Source organism: Sycon ciliatum, chromosome 2 (genome assembly GCF_964019385.1).
Source record: "Sycon ciliatum chromosome 2, ocSycCili1.1, whole genome shotgun sequence".
NCBI classification, from domain to species: Eukaryota; Metazoa; Porifera; class Calcarea; order Leucosolenida; family Sycettidae; genus Sycon; species Sycon ciliatum.
Genome location: NC_088644.1, coordinates 41,242,409 through 41,263,961, shown reverse-complemented (window position 1 = coordinate 41,263,961; position 21,553 = coordinate 41,242,409). Strand labels below are relative to the sequence as shown.

The window sequence follows — 21,553 nt, the reverse complement described above, 5'->3', positions numbered from 1 at the left end:
ACCACTGTATGTACCTAGTCACCTGCAGGTAGCTCACATGCTTAGCTGTGTGTGTTCATCAGGTTGATACCAGTGTTGTGCCATTGCTGTCTGTCTGTGTACCCAGATGGCACCACGTGCCAATGTACAGTGGAAGATCGCTTTCCAGAAACGCCGAGCCACAGTGCCTAATCCCACTGATGTTGCCAATTCCACGTCCAAGCCAAAGCTTCCCCTACCACTCCTTTCGAAAGTTCTGCAGCGGCCAAAGTCCGAAACAATTCAACAGGAGTCAATTGCGGAGGTTGGCGACAAGCCGTACTGTCTCTCCAGTCCGCTGGAGGAGTACAACGACTACGGCGATGTCACTCCGCATGTGCACTGTGAACGTGCGTATCGCGCCGTGCTGGCAAGACTGCTGACCACATACGGCCTTCAGTCTGTGAGTTCTAATCCCCTGGGTATTCCGTATCCCTTGCGTAGTGCTTACCTCTGTGTATCGTTAATACGCACGTACTACTGGTGTGTTTGTTTGATATCTATGATTCTACTGATAGAACTTCTGAACAAAGTTATCTCATCTCTGAATGTGTGAGTCAGGTTTTCTCCTCTCTGATAACGATTCCTCTGGTTGTGCGGTAGAAACCAAGTAACTCTGTCTGTGTGTCCTTCGCAGAGTCACTGTGAATGAGTCACTTTCCTCAGGTGATGCGGGCAGCGCACTTTGTGTCAATGTTGTTGAGGATTCATCTTTTCTGTGTTGTCTTACTTCTTAGTCCTGGAACTACGAGAAGAAGTCTGATCAGCTGGAGATGTTCAAGCTTGTCTCCGACAAGTTCAAGACGACCATGGAGCGCCAGGGCAAGCAGATGACTTTCAAGGTTTATCTATTTCCAGAACACTTGGTAAGAAGCAGTGGCGAGGCTTCCTACAGCTTCATTCATAGGAAATAATTTAGCGAAAACCCGCTCTTTCCCATGCGTGCTGCAATAGTATCAAATTCGTTTTTATTAATTCTGACAACGTCTCGGCAAAATCGCATTCGCCAGATTTGCAGCTTGATAGGAAGTCGTGACTACTACTTGCCCGAGACTAGGACGCATGATGTAGGCACACTGTCGTGTGTGGTGCGCACCGCTCCTGGCCTCCTACCCACCCACACCTCGTCAATGTCTCCGTGACTGTGTTGTGTTTGCAGGAAGACAAGAAGCCGGCAGATGCTGGCAAGACGCCACGCACCTCCTGCAACAGGATCTGGTTGAAAGAGGCAAACTGGCAAGACGAAAGCAAGCTGGTGTGAGTATGACTGTAAAATTTCATTTGTACCTTTTTCGGTGTTTGACCTGTTTGGTGGTGGGTCTGATCTTCTCATGTTAGCTCTGTGTGTGTGTGTGTGTGTGTGTGTGTGTGTGTGTGTGTGTGTGTGTGTGTTTGTGTCGGCTCACAGGCCGTATGTCGATCCTGTTCAGGAAGAAGTCGTCAGCCAACTGAGGAACAATACCAAAATTGATGAGGTACCTTTTCTGGCTCTGCCTCACGCCGGTGTGTGTGTGTGTGTGTGTGTGTGTGTGTGCATGTGTATGTGCACGTGCATGCGCTCGTGTGTGTGCATGTGTGTGTAGGGAGGGGGGGGGGGTGCATGCATGCAATGCCTGTATTATTTCTACCGGTCATGTGTGTGGCTTGTCACTTCAGAGCTTTGCAGCGCTCTAGTCAAAGAGTTTGTCCACAACTCTCTCAAACTTCATAGCCAGCCTGTGTAGAAAATGTGCCATTGATGCACTGGCAACCTCCAAGCTGCTAGCAGTTTTTTTAATTTTTATTTACTTACTCCACGCAGTCTCAAAGCATAATATTATGCAAAACAACAAAAAATTCACGGTTCGCGTGAGACTCAGCTGGAAGCCGAGTTTTCCGCATCCGTAGGAACGCCACCACCCTCTAGGATCAAGGCGTAGATGCAGCTCGTAAGCGGTGGGAGGTGAGTAGATCAGACACACCGCAAATTGGTCAAAGACTGAAATCCCACTCACTGCATATATAGGCTGAGTGCATAATTGCCAGAAGAAATCCGCTGTCTGACATCCGCTAGCCGACTTTCTGTTGCTGTGCGTATACACTATCTGCACCACAAGTATTCTGTGCAAGGTATACCAAATGTTTGCAAGTAGCTTCTGCTGTTCCTGTTTGTATTATTTATATGTTTCACCTTGTCATGTCCCTTATTCCCTCTCTCATAACAGCCACCTTCACTTCCTTTCCCCAGGAGACTTCCTTTGATAGACATCCATTTGCCTCTGGAGAATCCTTGAAAATATAATATCAGGTATTGAGCCAATAATAAATGTAGAAAGGAAAAGGACATATGGAAACGAGTTAAGAGTAACTCTCCACCACTGTAACTGTATATAGTATCTAGTTACAGTGATGGAGAGTTACTCTTAACTCGTATCCATGTCCTTTTCCTTTCTACAATATAATATCAAAAAATAATTATGCAAGCAGTGCTAATAATATTGTGGGGAGCAACCTCAGAGATGAGGGCGATACCCAACAATGGCAAAGGTACAAAAAAAGAGGAGAAAACATTGGAAAGAATGGAACAGGGAGGTTTTGATAGCAAGATGACTGTCATGTCATGTGCCATCTGTCACTCTTTACCAGTTACTACGGCTGTCAATGGATGCTTGTCAGCTGCATCACGCTGAAAAAGTCATTTACTCTCTGAAACGTCACGTTGCCACGAGTCGCAAGCCACCGCCACTCTCCTCTCTATCCAGACCCTCAACCACTCAGTACCGTAGCACAAAACGAGATGACCACGTTCCGGCTCTAACGCAGATGTGGGAGCAGATCTTGAAAGGCGTTGATCCGTTTGAGTGAGTTCTCATAAGCCTTCAGAGCTTTTAGCCCGAAGAGACCAAGGGAAGGGCTGTGAAGTCTAGTACGTGTTTAGTTCTCTCTGCCCGGTGTTTAGCCGATAGGAATTAAGAGGTGCCTGTGAAATCCCGTGCATGATTGTTAAAGGGGAAGTATACCCTAAAATCAAATTTTCACCAGTTGTAGTCTTCGGGGTGCTGAGTCGAATGGTCTTGGTCCGAGGAAGCTGAGACGCTCCCTTCCTACTTGAATCCCAATCGAACTCGCGCACTTCCACCGAAACTGGGTGACTGCGCCCTACTAGATGGGGATTTGTATGCAAAATGTCACTAAAAGCGCCATTTCGTTCTTATAAAAGCACGGATGACCGCGATTGGCCCATATATTGTAGTCTTTTGGACGCTGAGTCGACTGGTTTTGGTCCGAAAAAGCTGCGATGCAGCGTTCCTCCTTTATTCCCAATCGAACACGGCTGAACAAGCGGTCACGTGCTCCTGCGTACACCAGTCACCTGGTCACCGTGCCTGCAGGGTACAACTTACTAGCCTGTTTGACCTTTTTTGGGTGCAGTCCTGTCACTCGAGTTGACCTCGAGTTGAACCTTGGTGTGAAAGTTGTCGCCTGCTGGCGCGGTGACCAGGTGATTTGGGCACCCAGGAGCACGTGACCGCTTCTTCAACCATGTTCGATTGGGAATAAAGGAGGAACGCTGCATCGCAGCCTTTTCGGACCAAAACCAGTCGACTCAGCGTCCAAAAGACTACAACATATGGGCCAACCGCGGTCATCCGTGCTTTTATAAGAACGAAATGGCGCTTTTAGTGACATTTTGCATACAAATCCCCATCTAGTAGGGCGCAGTCACCCAGTTTCGGTGGAAGTGCGCGAGTTCGATTGGGATTCAAGTAGGAAGGGAGCGTCTCAGCTTCCTCGGACCAAGACCATTCGACTCAGCACCCCGAAGACTACAACTGGTGAAAATTTGATTTTAGGGTATACTTCCCCTTTAAGTCCATGTCTCCGCTACGCTGCAAGTGCTAGTGGAGGAGATCCGCACAATATTGTGGCTGTGGAGGTTATTGGCATGCCTCGGCCACGACACACCGTATCAACATGAAACTGTGTCTGATATCAACTGTCTGTCAGTATCCCCGAATGTACAGGGTGCTGGCCGTCCAACTATTCGATCTGTTCCCAGGGGACATCCTCTGTTTGAAGAATGATGTTGCTTTCCGTGTGACGACATTTCCCAAAGCGGCTGTCTCTTGTCTCACGTGCACATGTGATCTGAGCATGATTGTATATATTTCGCAAGGGAGAACACGTCTTCACATACATTGTGTTTTTGGGTGTCAGAAGGGGTTGGATAGCCTGCCATTATCATCTACTGTACCGCACACTGTGTCCTTCACAAATAAGAGGAATAGCTAGCTGACCAAGATGTGCTGTATACAGGCAGATAGAACTTGCTCATGCAGCACATTCAAAAGAGTTGCAATACGTTATCATCTGTTCTCCCTACTATTTACTGCTGTCGATGGTTGAGCTTTGTCATGTCCTGCTGCCGTCGTGTATGCTATGTTTGTTTGTGCGTACTGTAGTCCCTCGTTTCGAATTAATGGCGGCAAGAGTCGTGCTGGCAGTGGTCGACCTCGGAATCTGCCAGACGACGCAAAGCAAGTGGATCATGGTGCGGACGGAGTGGATCCATTTGCAAAGGTTAGTGCACACTGTTGAAAATGCAACTTCAACAAATTGGAATTTATCACTCCGATGCATTCTGTGGCACGTTTGACAGGACAGTAAGACTGTGCAATGTAGAGATGTCCCCATTTCAGTGCAGGTGCTCACCATGGTTTGGTTACTAGCATACTTCCACACTACATCAACCAGAGCTGAAGTTCTAAGCGGTGGGCTGTGTATGACTATGTACTGACAGGAAACAGAACTGAGCTACCTGCTTCTCTTTCTTTTCTTCATTTCAGAAAAGTGTGCAGAAAACAAGGGTATGCAAGTAAGAACTAAGCGTTGCTGATACACACTTTCCACGCTTAGTTTTTTCTTTTCCTTTTTTTTACAGATACAGACCAGTTCGTTTGACTTCAACAGTGCTAGCAGAGTGTTGGCTGAGCAACAAGAATCGCTGTTCGGCTCACATCAGCAGCAGTCGGAGGAGCTCCTGGACAGCTTCACGGCCTTCACCATGCTGCGACACCTGCGCATCCGCGACTTGCGCCGTACGGTAAGCCAGGTTGTGTTTGCGCATGTGAGTGTGAATGCATGGGTGAGGTAGAGATACATACAATGTAGATTGATAGACAGGGAAAGAAAGAGAGAGTGAGAACATACGTGTGATTTTGCACTTCTTAGCCTTTGGAACAGTTACTGCTGGTAAGGCCACGGAAATTCCAACTGATGTGATGCCGTTGCACAGTATCACGTATGTAAAGTCACTGGCCCCTGCATCACTGCGTAGAGATCTTGGGAGGTCATGGCATTGGGCGTAGTCCATTTCACTGGACATCATCCCTCGTTTCTGGTACGGATGTTCTGTATGGTCATTATTGACACTTTCCCAAAGTATTAGTTTTCCTGACTAAACCACTCGTGCCGTAAATGCATGGTCCTAGTTGTGCCCTGGTGTTTGTGCCCGTTGGACCCAGCATCCTTGGACTACACCTGTGTGACCTAGGATTGGATGATGTGTACAGCGACATTCCAGTGAAAAGATATGAGCGGTGATTGCCTTGTGTTTTGTTTTCTCTCTTGTGTCGCCTGCAGGCGTTGAGCATTTTCAACTACTTTCGCTCTGTGGAACGCAGCCTGGTTATCGGCCTGACAGGCCTGGCTAAGGGCAAACAGCCAGGGAAAGCGGGCACAACGTAAGTGAGGGAGGGATGGAGATGGGGGAGGGAGAGGGTTTCTGTGGACTACTCTCCATACTGGATTCTACCTCACGAAAGGCATACACCGAAATTTGGAAAGGAAAAAATGTTACGAGTTAGGAACTAATAAAGTTACGAGCTACTGGAGTCCTTCTTATAATATGAGTGTAATTGGCTCACTATCCGAGTACAAACTGCCATTTAGCAAGTCATTCTATTTGTCCATTCGCAACAATGTGCATTGTTGCTGGAAATCGTCGGAAAGCTCAGTATGTGCACTAGCTGTCTAGTGCTGCTGTAACTGGGCCGGTCAAATGTAACTTTACACATTGCTGCTGTGGTTGGACTGGTGACCAGGTCTATTACAACTTTACTCGGAATGGCAGACAGTGAGACAAGAATTTGGAGCCACCGAGAAAAAGGCATGACGTCATTGTTACCAATGCATCATTGTGCCGTGAACAGCCTGTTACATATCCAACAACCTATACAGCGTCGATTGTTGTTTGTGCTCTGTTTCTACAGCCAGGCGTATGTGTTTGAGAAACCATCAGACTATCAGATTAGCGCCCAGGAATTCATGGAGATCCAAGAGGTATGTGTATGTGCCCGGCTTACCCCTTCTCCATGAAGCAACTCTGTGTATCAACATGTGACGGGCGGCTTTCCCCTTATCCATGAAGAGACTTTTGTTGTGTCTCTAACCAAGAGACTGTGGGTTCACACGTAGAGTTTACATACAAGTTTATTCTACGGTTGCAAAGCAATAAGAAGCGTTGAGGTATGATTGTGCTAGGGGATATAGGAGTTGTATCCCGGGTGCGGGATGCGTTGGGTGTTGGGTGGCAGTACAATGAATTGCTATAGAGAGTTCATGCCTAAGCGGTTGTGGTTTTAGGGTGGATCAATAGTACTTGCAATTAGATGAATACATGTCTGGTACATACACTACATTCCTCCCCTAAATGTTATGGTACATGTTGAGCTACGAGGTATTCCTATACGGCATAACATTTAATGCACAAGAAGAAGAAGCGGATGAGCTGAGAGCACGGGACAGCAATTGTGTGAGCAAGAAGCAATTCAGTCTCTCAGGCGAGCCGGCAGGACTCGGGCTCTCGGCGGGTTACGGCGGGGTTCAGTCGTATCTTGTGCCAGCGGCGACTGGACCTGCTGCGTTGCCGTAGTTGCAGCTACTAGTGTTTGCGCAGGCGGAGGTGTTGGAGTAGCAGCGGCTTGGACACTGGGTGGTGTCGGAACACTAGCTGGCAAATGAGCAGTCGGAAAGCACAAACTGTGATCCGGTTCTGCCACGGACGGCAAAGGCGCTGTGTTCATCGGTACGGATGATTGCGGAGCGGAGTCGGCTGACCGGAGCTGTTCAACATGGCGCCTCCATTGCTGGTCTGGGCCAACTTCCACTGTATAGTGGCGGAAGCCGTGTACCGCTTCTCGGTGTCCGTCAGGGACCGTGACACGAAGGCAATCGGCCTTTCCGTACCATCCGGCATGATGTGCGAGAGCACCGCCCCCAGGCCATATGGCGATGCGTCGGTTGCCAACTGCACGGGCAGATCGGCATCAAAGTGCATGAGGACCTGATCCGAGGCGATGGCTGCCTTGATAGCCTTGAATGCAGCCGCGCATTCAGCTGTCCAGCGCCAGGACTGACCCTTCCGGAGCAGGTTGTTGAGTGGATGCAGGGTCGTGGAGCAGTCTTTGAGGAAGCGCTGGTAGTAGCACACCATGCCCAAGAAGCTCCGTAGCTGGGACACGTTCTGCGGTGCTGGGGCTTCGTTGATAGCCTTGACCTTGCCATCAGTCTTGCGCAAGCCGTGGCGACTGACAATGTGTCCACAGTACTCGACTTGGTCTGCAAAGAACGTGCACTTGGCCGGGTTGACTCTCAGGCCGTGGTCCGACAGACGACTCAGGATGCTTTCCACATTGTCCAGGTGGTCATCGTCGTTGCGGCCGGTGACAGTAATGTCGTCCAGCAGGCAGGCCTGGCTTGGGACGCCGTGCAAGATGCGGTCGATAGCCTGTTGCCAGAGCGCTGGGGCAGAGGCAACACCGAACCCGAGTCGGTTGAGCTGATACAGGCCCTTGTGCGTCGTGAGTGTGAGGAGTGGTTTGGATGCGTCATCCATCTCCATTTGGAGGTATGCCTGCTTTAGGTCGATTTTGGTGAATCGCTGGCCTCCAGCCAGGGTGGCGAAGACATCTTCCACGCGTGGTAGCGGGTGCTGGTCCACCTTCAGGTGTGGATTCAATGTGGCTTTGAAATCTCCACAGAGACGAACTGAGCCGTTGGGCTTCATCACAGGCACAATAGGTGTCGCCCACTCACTCCACCGTACCTTACTCACGATACCCAGACCTTCCAGCCTGTCCAGTTCAGCTTCCACCTTTGGCCGCATGGCGTAGGGCAATGGGCGCGCCTTGAGGAAGCGAGGGCTTGCATCGTCCTTCAGCTGGAGACGAGCCTTGGTGTCCTTGAGCTTGCCAAAGTCGTCGCTGAACACATCGGAGAATTTCTCCTTGAGCTGCTCAAGACGCGTACCTGCTGATCCTGGATGCTGCTGGCCAGGGGACACGGTTGCGGAGGGGACGTCAGCCATCTCGACCTGGAACAAGCGCTGCCAGTCGAGAGCGATGTGGGCAAGCAGGTCCCGGCCACAGAGCGCTGGCCCCTGCGTGTCCACCACATGCAGTGGTAGCTCCGCGGATTGATGGTAGTATTCCACGCGTGCTACGAACGTTCCGCGAGGATGCACGGGCTCGCCGGTGTACGTACGCAACTTCAGCTTGCTCGCGGTGAGAGGCGAGGCAGACAGCGACTTTCGATAAATCGCACTCGGAATGATTGACACCGCAGCTCCAGTGTCGACCTGCATGCGGACCGACTGGCCATTGACGATAGCATCAATCCAAAGTGCCTTCCGCACGGTCGTGGGTGTCGTTTCATCCGTGGCGACTGCTGGCGCTTGAAGGACGTCTGCGGCTAGAAGAGAAAGTGAATTGAACTCGTCGTCGTCCGCGACATCGACAGCCAAGCTGTGGCAGGCGCTGCTACCACTTGAGCGTTTCGCTGAATCTGTCGATCTTTCCGCGAGGCGCTTCTTGCAAACCTTGCGGAGGTGCCCAGTCTTCCTGCAGTGGCGGCATTCATATGCCTTGAAGGGACATTCACTTGCGCCGTGTGCCGTCGAGCCACAGCGGAAGCATGCTGAATAGCTCGTACGGGATTGACCTGAGTTCGCGGACTTCGCACCTCCGAACGATGGTCTGCCAGCACGACTATGTTGCGATGTGCCCAGAACGTGTACACCAGCAGCAGTGGCACTGCCCGCGAGCTCGGATGCATCGCGAGTAGCTACCTCCAGGCTGTTGGCTTTCTCGATGGCGGTCTTCAGAGTGAGGTCCTTCTCTGCCAACAGAACTTTGCAGAGAGCTTGACTCCTGATACCACACACGAACCGATCCCGCAGCGTGGTATCCAGGACATCGCCAAACTCACAGAATCGTGCCAACCGTCGGAGCTCCGCGAGGTAGGCATTTACTGACTCTCCTTGGCGTTGATCCCGCTTGTGGAAACGGTATCGTTCCGCGATCACCAAGGACAATGCGCAGCCAGCGCGTCGGACAGCTCCTTCAGCGTCTTGGCCTTCGGTTTGTCCGGGCTGACCAGGTCAGCCAACAGTTTGTAGGTCAAGCCACCAATCAGGGTCAGGAAGGTGGCTACTTGCCTGTCTTCGGCCACATTGTTGGCAGCGAAGTACTGCTCGACGCGGTCATAGTACGTAGACCAATCCGTCGTTCCAACCGAAAATGGTTCCATGGCTCCAATTGCAACGGCCATCTTCGTCGCCAGTTGTTGTGTCTCTAACCAAGAGACTGTGGGTTCACACGTAGAGTTTACATACAAGTTTATTCTACGGTTGCAAAGCAATAAGAAGCGTTGAGGTATGATTGTGCTAGAGGATATAGGAGTTGTATCCCGGGTGCTGGATGCGTTGGGTGTTGGGTGGCAGTACAATGAATTGCTATAGAGAGTTCATGCCTAAGCGGTTGTGGTTTTAGGGTGGATCAATAGTACTTGCAATTAGATGAATACATGTCTGGTACATACACTACAACTTTGTGTATCAACATGTGACTGACCCTGTTTGCTTCTTGTCTAAGCATTGGTGGATAACCATGAAACACCCAGTAACAGCCTAAATTCAGCCTATTTCCATTGCTAACTTGTGTCCTGGCTCTGCCCTCGTGGCATTGAGTACTTTTTGTAAGGGGTTAGCAATACAGCCTGTGCTACTGACCCAGTGCAAATCAATTTGCTGCTGTTTGTTGCTGAGCCTGTTGTTGTTGTTGTTGTTGTTGTTGTTGTTGTTGTTGTTGTTGTTGTTGTTGTTGTTGTTGTTGTTGTTGTTGTTGTTGTTGTTGTTGTTGTTGTTGTTGTTGTTGTTGTTGTTGCTGTTGCTGTTGCTGTTGCTGTTGCTGTTGCTGTTGCTGTTGCTGTTGCTGTTGCTGTTGCTGTTGCTGTTGCTGTTGCTGTTGCTGTTGCTGTTGCTGTTGCTGTTGCTGTTGCTGTTGCTGTTGCTGTTGCTGCTGCTGCTGCTGCTGCTGCTGCTGCTGCTGCTGCTGCTGCTGCTGCTGCTGCTGCTGTTGCTGTTGCTGTTGCTGTTGCTGTTGCTGTTGCTGTTGTTGTTGTTGTTGTTGTTGTTGCTGTTGTGGCTGTTGTTGCTGTTGTTGCTGTTGTTGCTGTTGTTGTTACAGGTATCAAACCATGATGACCGGCATGTTGTGGAAGGTGGACGTGTGCAGGTCAAGGACCAGTGGAAGTACCATGTCGTGTATGACGTTGCCGTCGACGACCTCAAGTAAGATACATTCACCTACATGTACGCTAAGGGGTCGTCGCAAAACGTTTTTTGAACATCGTTCGTTTCGTACTCGGACCCCTCCCCTTTGAAAAGAACGCAGCTTGCTATGCTGGACGACAAAAATCGCAGGCATGAGTGATGTTCGCTTCAGGGATGACAAAAAAACTTTTGCGACGACCCCTAAGATCCATTCACCGATGTTACTCTATCCTCAAGTATTGACACATTGACGTACATGTATGCTAAGACACATTCACCCATGGTATTGTACATGCATGCCAACACTCGACTTCATTCATGAACCCAGCCTGCTGCACCAAAAACACAGACTGCGTGGACAACGGCACTGCATTGCGCTCCAGATGCCCCGTTCAGAATACCTTGGATTTAAAAGGTTGTCGGAGGATGCAGCCAGATGCTGCGTGGAGCAAATGACTAAAAACGGCAAAACTGCTTTCATGGTTTGTGAGGAAGTTGATCGCCTTGTATTTGTGCTATGCATTCACAGTGCATATTCAGTGAACCTCTGCCTGGTGGTGTTTGTTGTGCAGAAAACTAGAAGACTACTTGGTCTTGGTGGGCAGTTACTACCTAGTAAAGCACCACTCCAGTGCGGCTGCGACTGCCGACGATGCGAGACGATTCGCATTCCTGGTGAGTTTTGTTTTCGCCATGCATTATGGTTATTTTAAGGTTGCACAAGACGCGGCTTACTAGGATTTGCATGCTCAATGATGGTGTAGCAGGCTTGTATTGTGTGCCCTGTGGCCAATCTTGAGCTTGTATCTTCATCACATTCAGTCAACTTCGCTAATAACGACTGAGGATATAGCGACTATTCGCGAATAACGACAGAATTTCCATGCCCAGAGCAAAGTCCCATCTAACTGTAATACGTGTAGTGAGACTTAGGGTATAACGACGTTATACGCAAAGTTGACTGTAAATGCATGATCCATTGTTTCTACTGATTTACAAGCTGCTTGCACGCAATTCTCAAGTCTTTGGTTATCGATGGGGTCCATGTATGGTGTTCAATTGTAGCCTGGGTGTGTGAGCTGTACTGTTGACCTGCTGTCTATTCTGATTTTCCACAAAGGCACACAATGAAAACCTTGGCAAATTCCGTTATGACTCAGAGTTTCATGGCTGAACCAATCATTCATTCAACGATATATTCTGATCTTTCTTGTGTTTGCCTAGCCGGAGGAGTCTGATATGGCATCACTCAGCGGACAGGCTGTGGATCGCTTTGCTGTTCTGCTGGACCTGTGGAACTGTCACGTCAGATTCATGGAGCGCAAGCATGCGGTACGTTGAGTGGCGTGGCATGTTCTATAGGGGTTATGTTTTTATGCAGTTGTCTAGGGCCTTCGGGCTGCGAGGTTATGTGATTACATCATCAGAAGTTGTGTGATTACATCATCAGAGGTTGTGATTACATCATCAGAGGTTATTCGATTGCATCATGAGAGGTTGTGATTACATCATCAGACGTTATGTGATTACACCATCGGAGGTTATGTGATTACATCATCAGTTGAGATTCTCTGGCAGACTTCTATTTCTAGACTGTATGCTGTGTCTTGTTGTCCCTGGTCATGCCACATGCACAGTTGCTGGACTGCTATCTGGAGGCATATCACAATGTATATGATCAACAGGAGAAAGAACGGCTGGCACAGGTTAGTTAGAGAACGGCTGGCACAGGTTAGTTTATCATGCTACTCCTCCGAGTATCTGCTAACTGTGTGTGCCGGTATGCACCTTTCAGAGCTTCAATCTGATTCAATTGGATTCGTTTGACAAGCACAATTTCCTATTGAACTGTTGTAGAACGACTGAGAACTGTTGTAGAACGACTTCCATAGAAGCGTGGCAGATGCCGCTACTTTCTTGCGAGATTGTCCATGTATTGTGTGAACATTGCCATGTAATCCCGGCGGGTGAGCACCGTTCCCGCTGTCTCTCGCTCTCTGTTCCCCTCTCCTCATCTTTACTTTACAGGTCATCATAGACATTATCTACCAGCAACCCAGGCATGTTCTGGAGGCCAACTGGTTCCTTCGCTGCTACAAGACCGAGATTGAGTGCCTGGAACTGCACAGAGAGATAGCACACACTGTGCTGACGTCACAGGTAACCTACATGTGATATGGCAGTTCACAACTGAGATGACAGTGTATAGGCTCACACCATCCCTTTGCGATGGCTGCTGGGGAAGGGAAGAAGGGAAAATTTCTTGGAAGCATTGCTATCAAACGTGTTCCTTCTGTCTTTGTCAGTATGAATACACTTTTCTTGTTGTTGTGTTTACGTTGTTGTGGGTTTGAAGTTTGGCTTTGTATTCAGTCCCATTGTGGGAGTTAGCTTGGCTTGGAGTAGATCCCTTCCAATGGATACCAGCGCTTACACACATCACTTTCATTGGTGATACTTTCGTCAATAATCCAGTATTGAAAATATGTAGTTTGTGAGGAGAGTTGTATGGTCAAAATGTTCATAATACTCTTTCCTGATGGTGGATCAGCACATGACCATAACTGGCTCTGTATTGCCGTGCACACAAAACAGCGTCTTGCCGCATGCCCTGTGTGTTTCAGATTTCTGCTCAGCGAATGTTCTTCACCGGTTTATTCCCGTCGGGATCATCACCCAGTGAGTGCCGAGCACACTGTGCCAGTCTGCCTTGTGTGATAACCATGTTATTATAGTTTGTACAATACTCAGTCAGAACACGGAACAAGGAAGTTTGTATGCTTTCAAAGGATTTCGGAAGAAGAACGAACTTGGCAGCCAAAAAAAGAACAACAATACTAGAAAAGTCACAGCAGGCATGCGCTGCGTGGAAAGTCAATAAATGAGCCGAGCCAAGCTAAAAGGTGGCTTAGGCATAATTTTGGGAAATTTCTTTTTTCATGCCAAAGTGATGTCTATATATCCAACTTCCATCATGGAAATTTTGGTGCCCATCTGAAATGTGTATGTGCCATAAATAAGCATACATTGTGCACATGTCACAGAATGGCTGGTATCAATGACACTAAGGATTCCAAGACCTTCCCAAACTCCAAGAAAACATGGGACACAAAGTAGAGACAAAGCTTAGCAGGTGTGCAAGCAATAAAAGAAGAATGGGCACTTGTGTTCTAATTAGAAGATCCAAGAAAGAAGAAATGACAGATCTACATTAAATTTTCATCATGACTCATGTCATTTTATTACGCAATACGAATTTTCATATCATTCAACATGATGTTGTTGTGACTAGATGTTTCGCTGCGTTGGGGAACGTCGTATCTTACCAAGATAGTCCGTCATACTCTCTCCAATCACCTATGCCAGGATGAATTAATCCTTTCATTTAGCTCGTAGTGCTGTGCCAGAGATCTAGCTCCATTGGTGTACTGCCCTCGCACCTGCATAGGTCCAGGAGACTGCACATCGCTAACAAGCGGCACTGATTCTTTGTCCGTCCTAGTCCATGTCATTCTCCTTCCCTGCCAAGGATACTGGTAGAAGGCGCCACGGAGCAATATGCTAGCAGGTAGAGTCAATGCATCGCTTCGTCGTGTGGCACTATTTCCTTGAAACGAGGAAATTTTGGAATCCAGTACGCCACGTCATGAACACTAAATTGAAGGTAGCCGAAACAAAGTGAAACATCGCAGCAAGAGCCAACTCACCAGGCCGCTTGTCAGAATGATAGTCGGAAGGCTTGTAGACGTCTCCCCATAGCTACACTCGCCACTCTAGTCGTGGCCACGATAAGAAACACAGCCACTATGAATGAGCGACTCTTCCTCGTCAAGTAGGTTTTGGCTCACACGGATACAGAATGTCATCCTGCTCACCTCCACAGTCTCTAGAAGCTCCATTACGATCTCTGGCAGGGCTGAGGAATCCCCACAACGATGAGAGAGGGAACACTGAAGAAGTGTTGCTCAAACAGAAAAGGCTTCTCTCTTCATCCGCTTGCAAACTGGACTGAAGTGAATATTTTCGCGATCGCGCTCGAGTAGAATTTTGCCAACTGTGACGTTTTGGTGATTTTCTCGATTTGTTGGCAAAACACGAAGCCACTTTTTAGCTTGGCGCGGCTCAAATGATGACTTGCAAGTACAGATACCACACACGTACTGGCAAATAGCAGTGTGTTCAGATTGACCTAGAACGTTGGTGGTGATATTCATACTCACACCAACCAATTCAGTTGAATATTTGGTAGGGCAGTTATGCATCTGAAATTGCCTATGAAAGCATGGTTTATTCCTGTTCAGGTTGTTGCTGGGTGTATGCTGGTATTCTAATCCGGTATTTTCATGAGTGTGAACTAAAAATTAAGCTTGGGGGGCCTATCGTCCATATTGAAAATCAGGCTTTAATTTTGAAACAGGCTTCATTACAAGATACGAATGACATTGCAGTGCACTATTGTAGATGTACTGGCATAGAAGATGCTCAAGCCTACATGTATGTAAGCTGGAAGTCAATTTTAAATAATCTCTGCGAGTATTACTATTTTGCGTCCATGTGCTCTTGCAGATATGGTTGGTGTGCCTTTACCGACATTGTCCAAGTGTCCAATCTCGCTCAGCACTAGCAGGTAGGTGGTGTATATAGGTGTGCTCTGCTTGGGTTAGATAACAAGCGGACAAGGATATCCCACTGTCCAAAGAGCACTGACCCTCTACAACTGGGGGCTTGCTCTTACACTAGTAAGGAGCATTCGGGATATCGCTGCTAACCATGGATGTAGTATCACAGCATAGATATTGTACAGTTACACACTGTGAACAAATTTTGATGGCAATTGTGCCTAATCCGCAGGCATGACTCTTTAGCTACTCTTAGTAAGTTTGAGTTCAGATATTTCTTTTTGTGTGTGTTAAACTAATTCTTTCTTTCTCTTCCTCTCACCTGTTGCCAGTGCACTGGGACAAGTGTTCTTGTTGGAGTTCCACCCATCGTTATGCGTGGCCAGTCGTCTTCCTGCTGCCCTCAGACATGCGGCAAACGTAAGATTACAAGTCTTCTTTCTGAATAGGTTTGTTTTGAAGTGTAGTTGCTTAGGCTTGTGCGAGTGTACAGCTTATTTGTCTCGGCAAAATGTGTCTAAGATTTTGTTTTGGAGGAATAACACTCTGTGTCCGTCTTCTTCTGTGTTACTGTTTCTGGTATCAGTGGACGTTTTTCCAGATGGGCAAAGTCGGCACTCACAATGTCTTGCGTAGCTGTCATGCCACTTTCCAGGTAAACACATTCCTCCGCCGTGGTGCCCGCTGTTGTACGTGTCACTTTGTGTGAACCGATGTGCTGTCGGGCTTGATACTGATATGATTTTTTCCGGTGTTCCAACCAAGGTTGGTCTATAGTGTGCTGTTTTTGGGTTGCAATGAGCTGAGCTGCTGCAACCATCGCTTTACCATCTAGTTCTTTGAAGAGCTCTCTGTACATATGCTTTAATTAGTTTATGGGACATGAGGTATTCTACTGTGTCAGTTTGTGACCGGCGACAAACTCCGGCCATTTTGCATTTCGTTCAAACAGAATAGCAAGCATATATTCGGCTTTGTGCAATACTATTGACCACAAGTACCACTGTGTCTGTAGTGTATGAGGATAGGTACGGGTGCAGACAACAGGCAGTTGTGAAAAGAAGTACGCTTTTATTACACGCATGGTCATTACAGTGAAACCTGTCGAAGACGACCGTCCAAGGGACCTTCAAAACGTGGTCTCTGTTACCAGGTGGTCTCTTTTACCAGGTGGTCTCTTTTACCAGGTGGTCTCTGTTACCAGGTGGTCTCCTCATGCAGGGTCATTTGACTGCAAAAAGCATCCCTTGGTCCTGGCTTCAGTGATCTTTTAAGACAGGTGGTCGCCCTACCCGAGTGGTCGCCCTACCCGAGTGGTCGTATTGACAGGTTTTACTGTACTTTCAGAACGTCAGCTGTTGTTTTATGTTTTCCTTTCTTGCTACCCATACCATATGCAGCTGGCTGTACGTAAGCTGGGTGAATCGAACAGTCTCATCCAGGCGTACAGTTCTGAGGTCCGACAGGCGGTGAGTACACCAGATAGTACTGCAGCATGGTCTTTCCTACCTACTTTGTGGAAGTCAGCACCATTGTTTATGCAGTTTCATCAAACGTGTTCCTGCAGCAGTGTGATTGGTAGTCAAGGAACTGTTGCCGGTGGGTGTATATGTGGATTGCGTCTTAACTTCGTGTAATTGATGTCATCTGCACACCGGCCCATGAGCTGCAGCTGCTCCAACATTACCACTCACCAGAGATGGCCTCATGTCAAGCCACTGTACCAGCTCCACGGTCCACCATCACCTTACCAGCCTGTCCACTGTACACTACAGTAGTAGGCTGCTCACAGCTTTAAACTGAACAACAGCAGTAGCTACAGCAGCACCTGTAGTGTTCACATATACATGTATGGACTGTTGTATGCACACGGCACCGTTTGTGCTCCTATCCATTTACATATGCCGCTTCCCACGCCTGTGTTGACAGTCGGTACGCACCGACTCTGTACTCATACACCGACACCATTACTCTCTGTTGGCATTTAGCCGTTTCTACTCCCCCCCCCCCCCCCTCCCCGTTTCTCTCCTATAATATTGTGCCTATGCAGCTCTTCCAGAACCCCCTGATGGAGAATCCACTGTTCGTTACCTCGCTCATTCCCCAGCAGAAGAAGGTTGCAGTAAAGGCAGTGGGCGGCGATTCCTCCGACCCAGCTGAGCTGAAGAAGGCGGTGGCGTCAGCTTATTGCGATGTTTTGCACGTAAGACGGGCGACAGTTCTTCACAATTCTGAATTGAACTTTTACTGTTATGATCATAACTGGATGACTTTATTGTGTAGTTATAAAACTCTTGCTCATACTTGTGCTAGAGCAACTAGTAGCAGTGTTGTCACTTCGAAGAGGTATCTTAGTGGAGGATGAAATCGTTTCATGGATGACTGTTGCTAACTCTGATGATATTCACGGTTTTGCTCTTCTGATTGCAGTTTGTTTCTTCGTATCATCGACTGGCTGATGCCTGTTTGGAGTCCTCCCAACTGTTGAAGGTAGCTAATCCAGCAAGACTTCCCTACACCCACCATGCCCATGAGAATTGTCCTTTGCTGACGGAGAAATGCTGTTCAGGATTTGCAAAGGGGAAAGAGCGGGGAGGGTGAATCACACACGATCGCATTTCAGGGTATTCGCTGTAGTAGTTCGTTAGCCATACTTCCCTCTTGGTAACTAGGATTTGTTTTGTATGCAGACACCAGAACAAGTGCTAGTAGCCAAGTACAAGCAACGTGGCCCAGGGGGATTTCTGAAGGACTATACCTTGGTCTTTGGTCACACTAGTAGTTATAGAAATGTACTCAGGACTTGTACAGTGTTGCTATTGTTGGGTTTTGATTGCCTTTGCATGAAACCAGGCGTTCTAGCATAATAACTTACTTCACTCATTTCCTGGTGTGCTGACGACTAGGCAAGGAGCTGCTTGTGAGACCCAATGGTGAATTTCTGCCTCTTTCCGTAATCTACTGCTACCACTTTCATGCCCTCCTTGATCCCTTCCTTCATATCCTTATGTGCTCTTTTCCAGGGGTATCACCTGCTGTCCGATCCACTCGGCTTTGGCCAAATGCATGCATTCATGCGGATGGCAAGCATAGATGTTGCCGCATCCAACCCCGGCACTATCCTGAAGCCTCTCTTTCTCACCAGCATCACAACAGAGGGCAAGGACATGTTTGATCAGTAAGCTGTGCGGGGAAGCCGGGCTGCTGCTTCCAAGCAGGAGTTGTTGTGCTGGCATGATACACATATTCTGCACTTCTTGTTACGTGTTAACTGTCTTACCGTCTCCTCGACGATTGTTTGTATCTTAAACGGAGATACAATCGCGATGAGACGGAATATCTGAATAATGTGCTTCAAAAGCATTATGTTTGTAGGTGTATTGTCACGCGAGAACGTCTTGGAAATTAGTAAATTTAGAATATCCTTTACATTGTTATGACTGCACAATTTGTCTTATTCATTGCCATTTTACGCTTACTGTCTCCTCGACGATTGTTTAAATTTCTCGTCCCGTGTAATCAACTTTGCTGGAAAATTGCTACATAGCCCACAGCTCCTTATGTCTATAATGTGTAGCACATTATGTGTATCAAATACTAGTATCATGATTTGAGGCGTATTGTGTGTATTCAAATGCATGAGATTAGTCATGTTCCTATCAAGCTGATGGACACGCATGCAGCTTGATTGATATCTGGATGCACAGCACAGGTAGTGACTTGGCTAATGGTCTGATGAAACGATGACCTGCAGTGATTAACATTTGCCTTTTGCTTTCGTGGCTATGTTTTTTAAATCTCGGCCTACACTTGTGTCGACGCCATAGGTACATTCCAGTCAGCGTGCCTCTAGCAGCTCATGAGATTGATGATAAAGTGTTCGCACTGCAGCTGAGCACTAAGGAAGACGTTATCAAGGTAAACACAGAACCCGTTGGTCTGCAGCGAATGACTGCCAGTTGTGCTGGCGAGTATGCAGGGTTTCACTGTTGCATTGCACCGGTTTATTTTGCTTACATCAGTTTCCTTGTGAAGGGTGCATTTGTGGATACCCTCACCTAACTCAATTTCTCTCCTGTAAGGTTTACAGGCTAGTTGCTCTGTTCTGAAACCTGTTTTCTCTTATCGCGCAGATGCTGTCTGCAAGCAGCCTGGAGACCTTCCGAGCTATCCTCTATGCTCAGGTATGCCGTATGTGTTAGCGTGAAGGCACATCTTGTATTTGGGGGATGTTGTAAATCCAGTGCTGTTTGGTTTTGTGCCTCCACATATGTTAGAGTCTTCCGAACAGGGCAATACTAAGTACGTACCTGTACACATCTAGGACATTCCCGTCATCCTTTCCTGTCGGTTAGAGTTTGCAACTCACAGCAACAGGTTTACAGGCTCTCTCTCTCTCTAAGTCGTGTGGTTTTCATTTAGTGATCGGTTTGAGGGAGTAAAAAAGGGAGCTGGTCTGAAGACAATTGACTCGTTCCTAATCTACGGTGTAGTCATAATCCCAGTAGAGACAACATTCTCCTCAGACTGTATTTCATTCCTGCTATGCACTATCCAGGTCGCGCAGAAGAACGCTCTCATCATTGGTGTCCTGCACACACGGGCCTGTTGTCAGATACACAAGACGTCGGCATCACTGGAGCACGTGGAAGCGTATGTCGACCGCAGAGGCGGATCTAGGGGAGGGCGCGGTGGGCGCGCGCCCTCCCCTCAAATATTTCGATTTTCTTTAGTGCATGCACGTGGGCAGTTGCGCAAGTGTTTGCACATACTGTGACAAGTAGTTTCTAGTGTCAGATAAGAAAGTTCTTCTGAACACGGAGTAGTTGTTTGACTTTTAGTTTTGAAATTAGTGTTCAGTTGACGAACTTGTATAGCTAAGTCGGTGAAGGGGATGGCGCACCGCCCGCCCAAGCGGCCAGGGAGCCAACAAACTCTCCATGGATTTTTCGCGAAGCGAACTTGCGCTTCATCAGCTGCTCAGTCGAGCGACCTGTCTTTGGAGGAGAATTCGGACCACAGCGAAGGTCCTGAGATTGAGGTCTGCTCAGACTCTGATCTTCCCCAAATGGAATCTGAAGTAGATTCTGACGACGATGGTGGGACTGTCAGTAGTAGTGATGCGAGTCAGGAGCGTTTACCTGCTGAAACTATCGCAGATGACGACGTTGTGCTTGTCACGAATGATGTGGCTGGTGGCACTGCTATGCAGCATTATTGTTCTCTATCTCAGCATGTCTTGAGTTTTGAAGCACTATCTTTACACAGTTTAATGTAGTACGGCTATGTTCTACTACAGCCAGAGTCCTCAATGAAGTGGTTGAAAAAGTGGGAGTGAATGCATGTGCTAAAATATTAATTCTACATAACCGCTACCGTAGTTCCGCGCATATAAGCCCATGCCATGGGCTTAATATGTGAAATAATGCAGTTTGGGGATAAAATATCCAGTAAAACATGTTCATTTTTTAGCCCATGGGCCAATATTCGAATTTTGAAGGTTCACGAAAAAGTACAAGTCCGTGCTCATAGTGGGTCTACCATACTCTACTGCCAGTACTGGTAAACTGCACTGACCTGCTGTACCTTGGTAGGAAGAGTCTACATTGTGAAAAATTCTTGTTGACACGCGAGTTACATTTGTGTCTGTTTATAAGCCCATGGGCTTATAAACGGAGGTGGGCTTATATCCGGATATGCCCGTGGGTTTATACGCGCGGAATTACGGTAAGCCTGAGACGTAAAATAGCCGTAATGTCGTAATGTGTACAAGATACATGTATAGCATGGGTTCCCTGTCATGAATATTACCCGCACCCTCCCCTCAGCTGAACTCTGGATCCGCCGCTGGACCGCATGCTCGTATTCTGCACATCTTCATTGTGATCATTGTTATCATTGTGATGCGTCACGTATGATCTGAGTCCAGCCATATCATTGCTGTATCACAGAGTGCTTTTATCATCTCATAATAGTTTGCTAGCGAAGGGCCCTGGTTCGAGTCCTGGTGGTGACAAACCCATTTTTCTTCAGACTTTTTCCCGTTGCCTTTCCCTCAACTAGTGAAGTAATAGATAGCTGTTGGTTGTGTTTATCACCTTTATCAATGCACTTACCGTCACTCATGATTGTTTCCTCACAGAGCTGTCGATAGTGGATCATCGTTGGCAGCGCTGACCAGTGGCAAGCCTCGTGTCAGCTCAGCACAGCTTGTCATTGGCCTGGACCTTGTGCAGAAACTCACCGACATGTTTGTTTCGCTGCAGTTGCACAAGGTACGAACAGCCGCGTATCCCAGTTTCCATGATTGGTCTTTGTGGAAGCA

General features: G+C 47.8%; 1 protein-coding gene across 1 annotated transcript in view; it reads left to right on the top strand.

The window, feature by feature from the left end:
• LOC135810591 (uncharacterized) overlaps nucleotides 1-21,553 on the top strand; it is a 55,349-nt gene that overhangs the window by 9,280 nt on the left and 24,516 nt on the right. Inside the window, exons 7-32 of the mRNA XM_065324084.1 lie at nucleotides 107-421; nucleotides 756-884; nucleotides 1,178-1,275; nucleotides 1,427-1,493; nucleotides 2,644-2,858; nucleotides 4,461-4,578; nucleotides 4,940-5,101; nucleotides 5,641-5,741; nucleotides 6,270-6,339; nucleotides 10,524-10,627; nucleotides 11,182-11,284; nucleotides 11,834-11,941; nucleotides 12,247-12,315; nucleotides 12,638-12,769; nucleotides 13,234-13,288; nucleotides 15,176-15,236; nucleotides 15,561-15,648; nucleotides 15,815-15,883; nucleotides 16,629-16,697; nucleotides 17,279-17,431; nucleotides 17,659-17,718; nucleotides 18,252-18,406; nucleotides 19,056-19,146; nucleotides 19,362-19,412; nucleotides 19,787-19,881; nucleotides 21,371-21,503. Of these exons, the coding sequence (XP_065180156.1) occupies nucleotides 107-421; nucleotides 756-884; nucleotides 1,178-1,275; nucleotides 1,427-1,493; nucleotides 2,644-2,858; nucleotides 4,461-4,578; nucleotides 4,940-5,101; nucleotides 5,641-5,741; nucleotides 6,270-6,339; nucleotides 10,524-10,627; nucleotides 11,182-11,284; nucleotides 11,834-11,941; nucleotides 12,247-12,315; nucleotides 12,638-12,769; nucleotides 13,234-13,288; nucleotides 15,176-15,236; nucleotides 15,561-15,648; nucleotides 15,815-15,883; nucleotides 16,629-16,697; nucleotides 17,279-17,431; nucleotides 17,659-17,718; nucleotides 18,252-18,406; nucleotides 19,056-19,146; nucleotides 19,362-19,412; nucleotides 19,787-19,881; nucleotides 21,371-21,503 (2,871 nt within the window). The remainder of the gene's footprint in view (nucleotides 1-106; nucleotides 422-755; nucleotides 885-1,177; nucleotides 1,276-1,426; nucleotides 1,494-2,643; nucleotides 2,859-4,460; nucleotides 4,579-4,939; nucleotides 5,102-5,640; nucleotides 5,742-6,269; nucleotides 6,340-10,523; nucleotides 10,628-11,181; nucleotides 11,285-11,833; nucleotides 11,942-12,246; nucleotides 12,316-12,637; nucleotides 12,770-13,233; nucleotides 13,289-15,175; nucleotides 15,237-15,560; nucleotides 15,649-15,814; nucleotides 15,884-16,628; nucleotides 16,698-17,278; nucleotides 17,432-17,658; nucleotides 17,719-18,251; nucleotides 18,407-19,055; nucleotides 19,147-19,361; nucleotides 19,413-19,786; nucleotides 19,882-21,370; nucleotides 21,504-21,553) is intronic.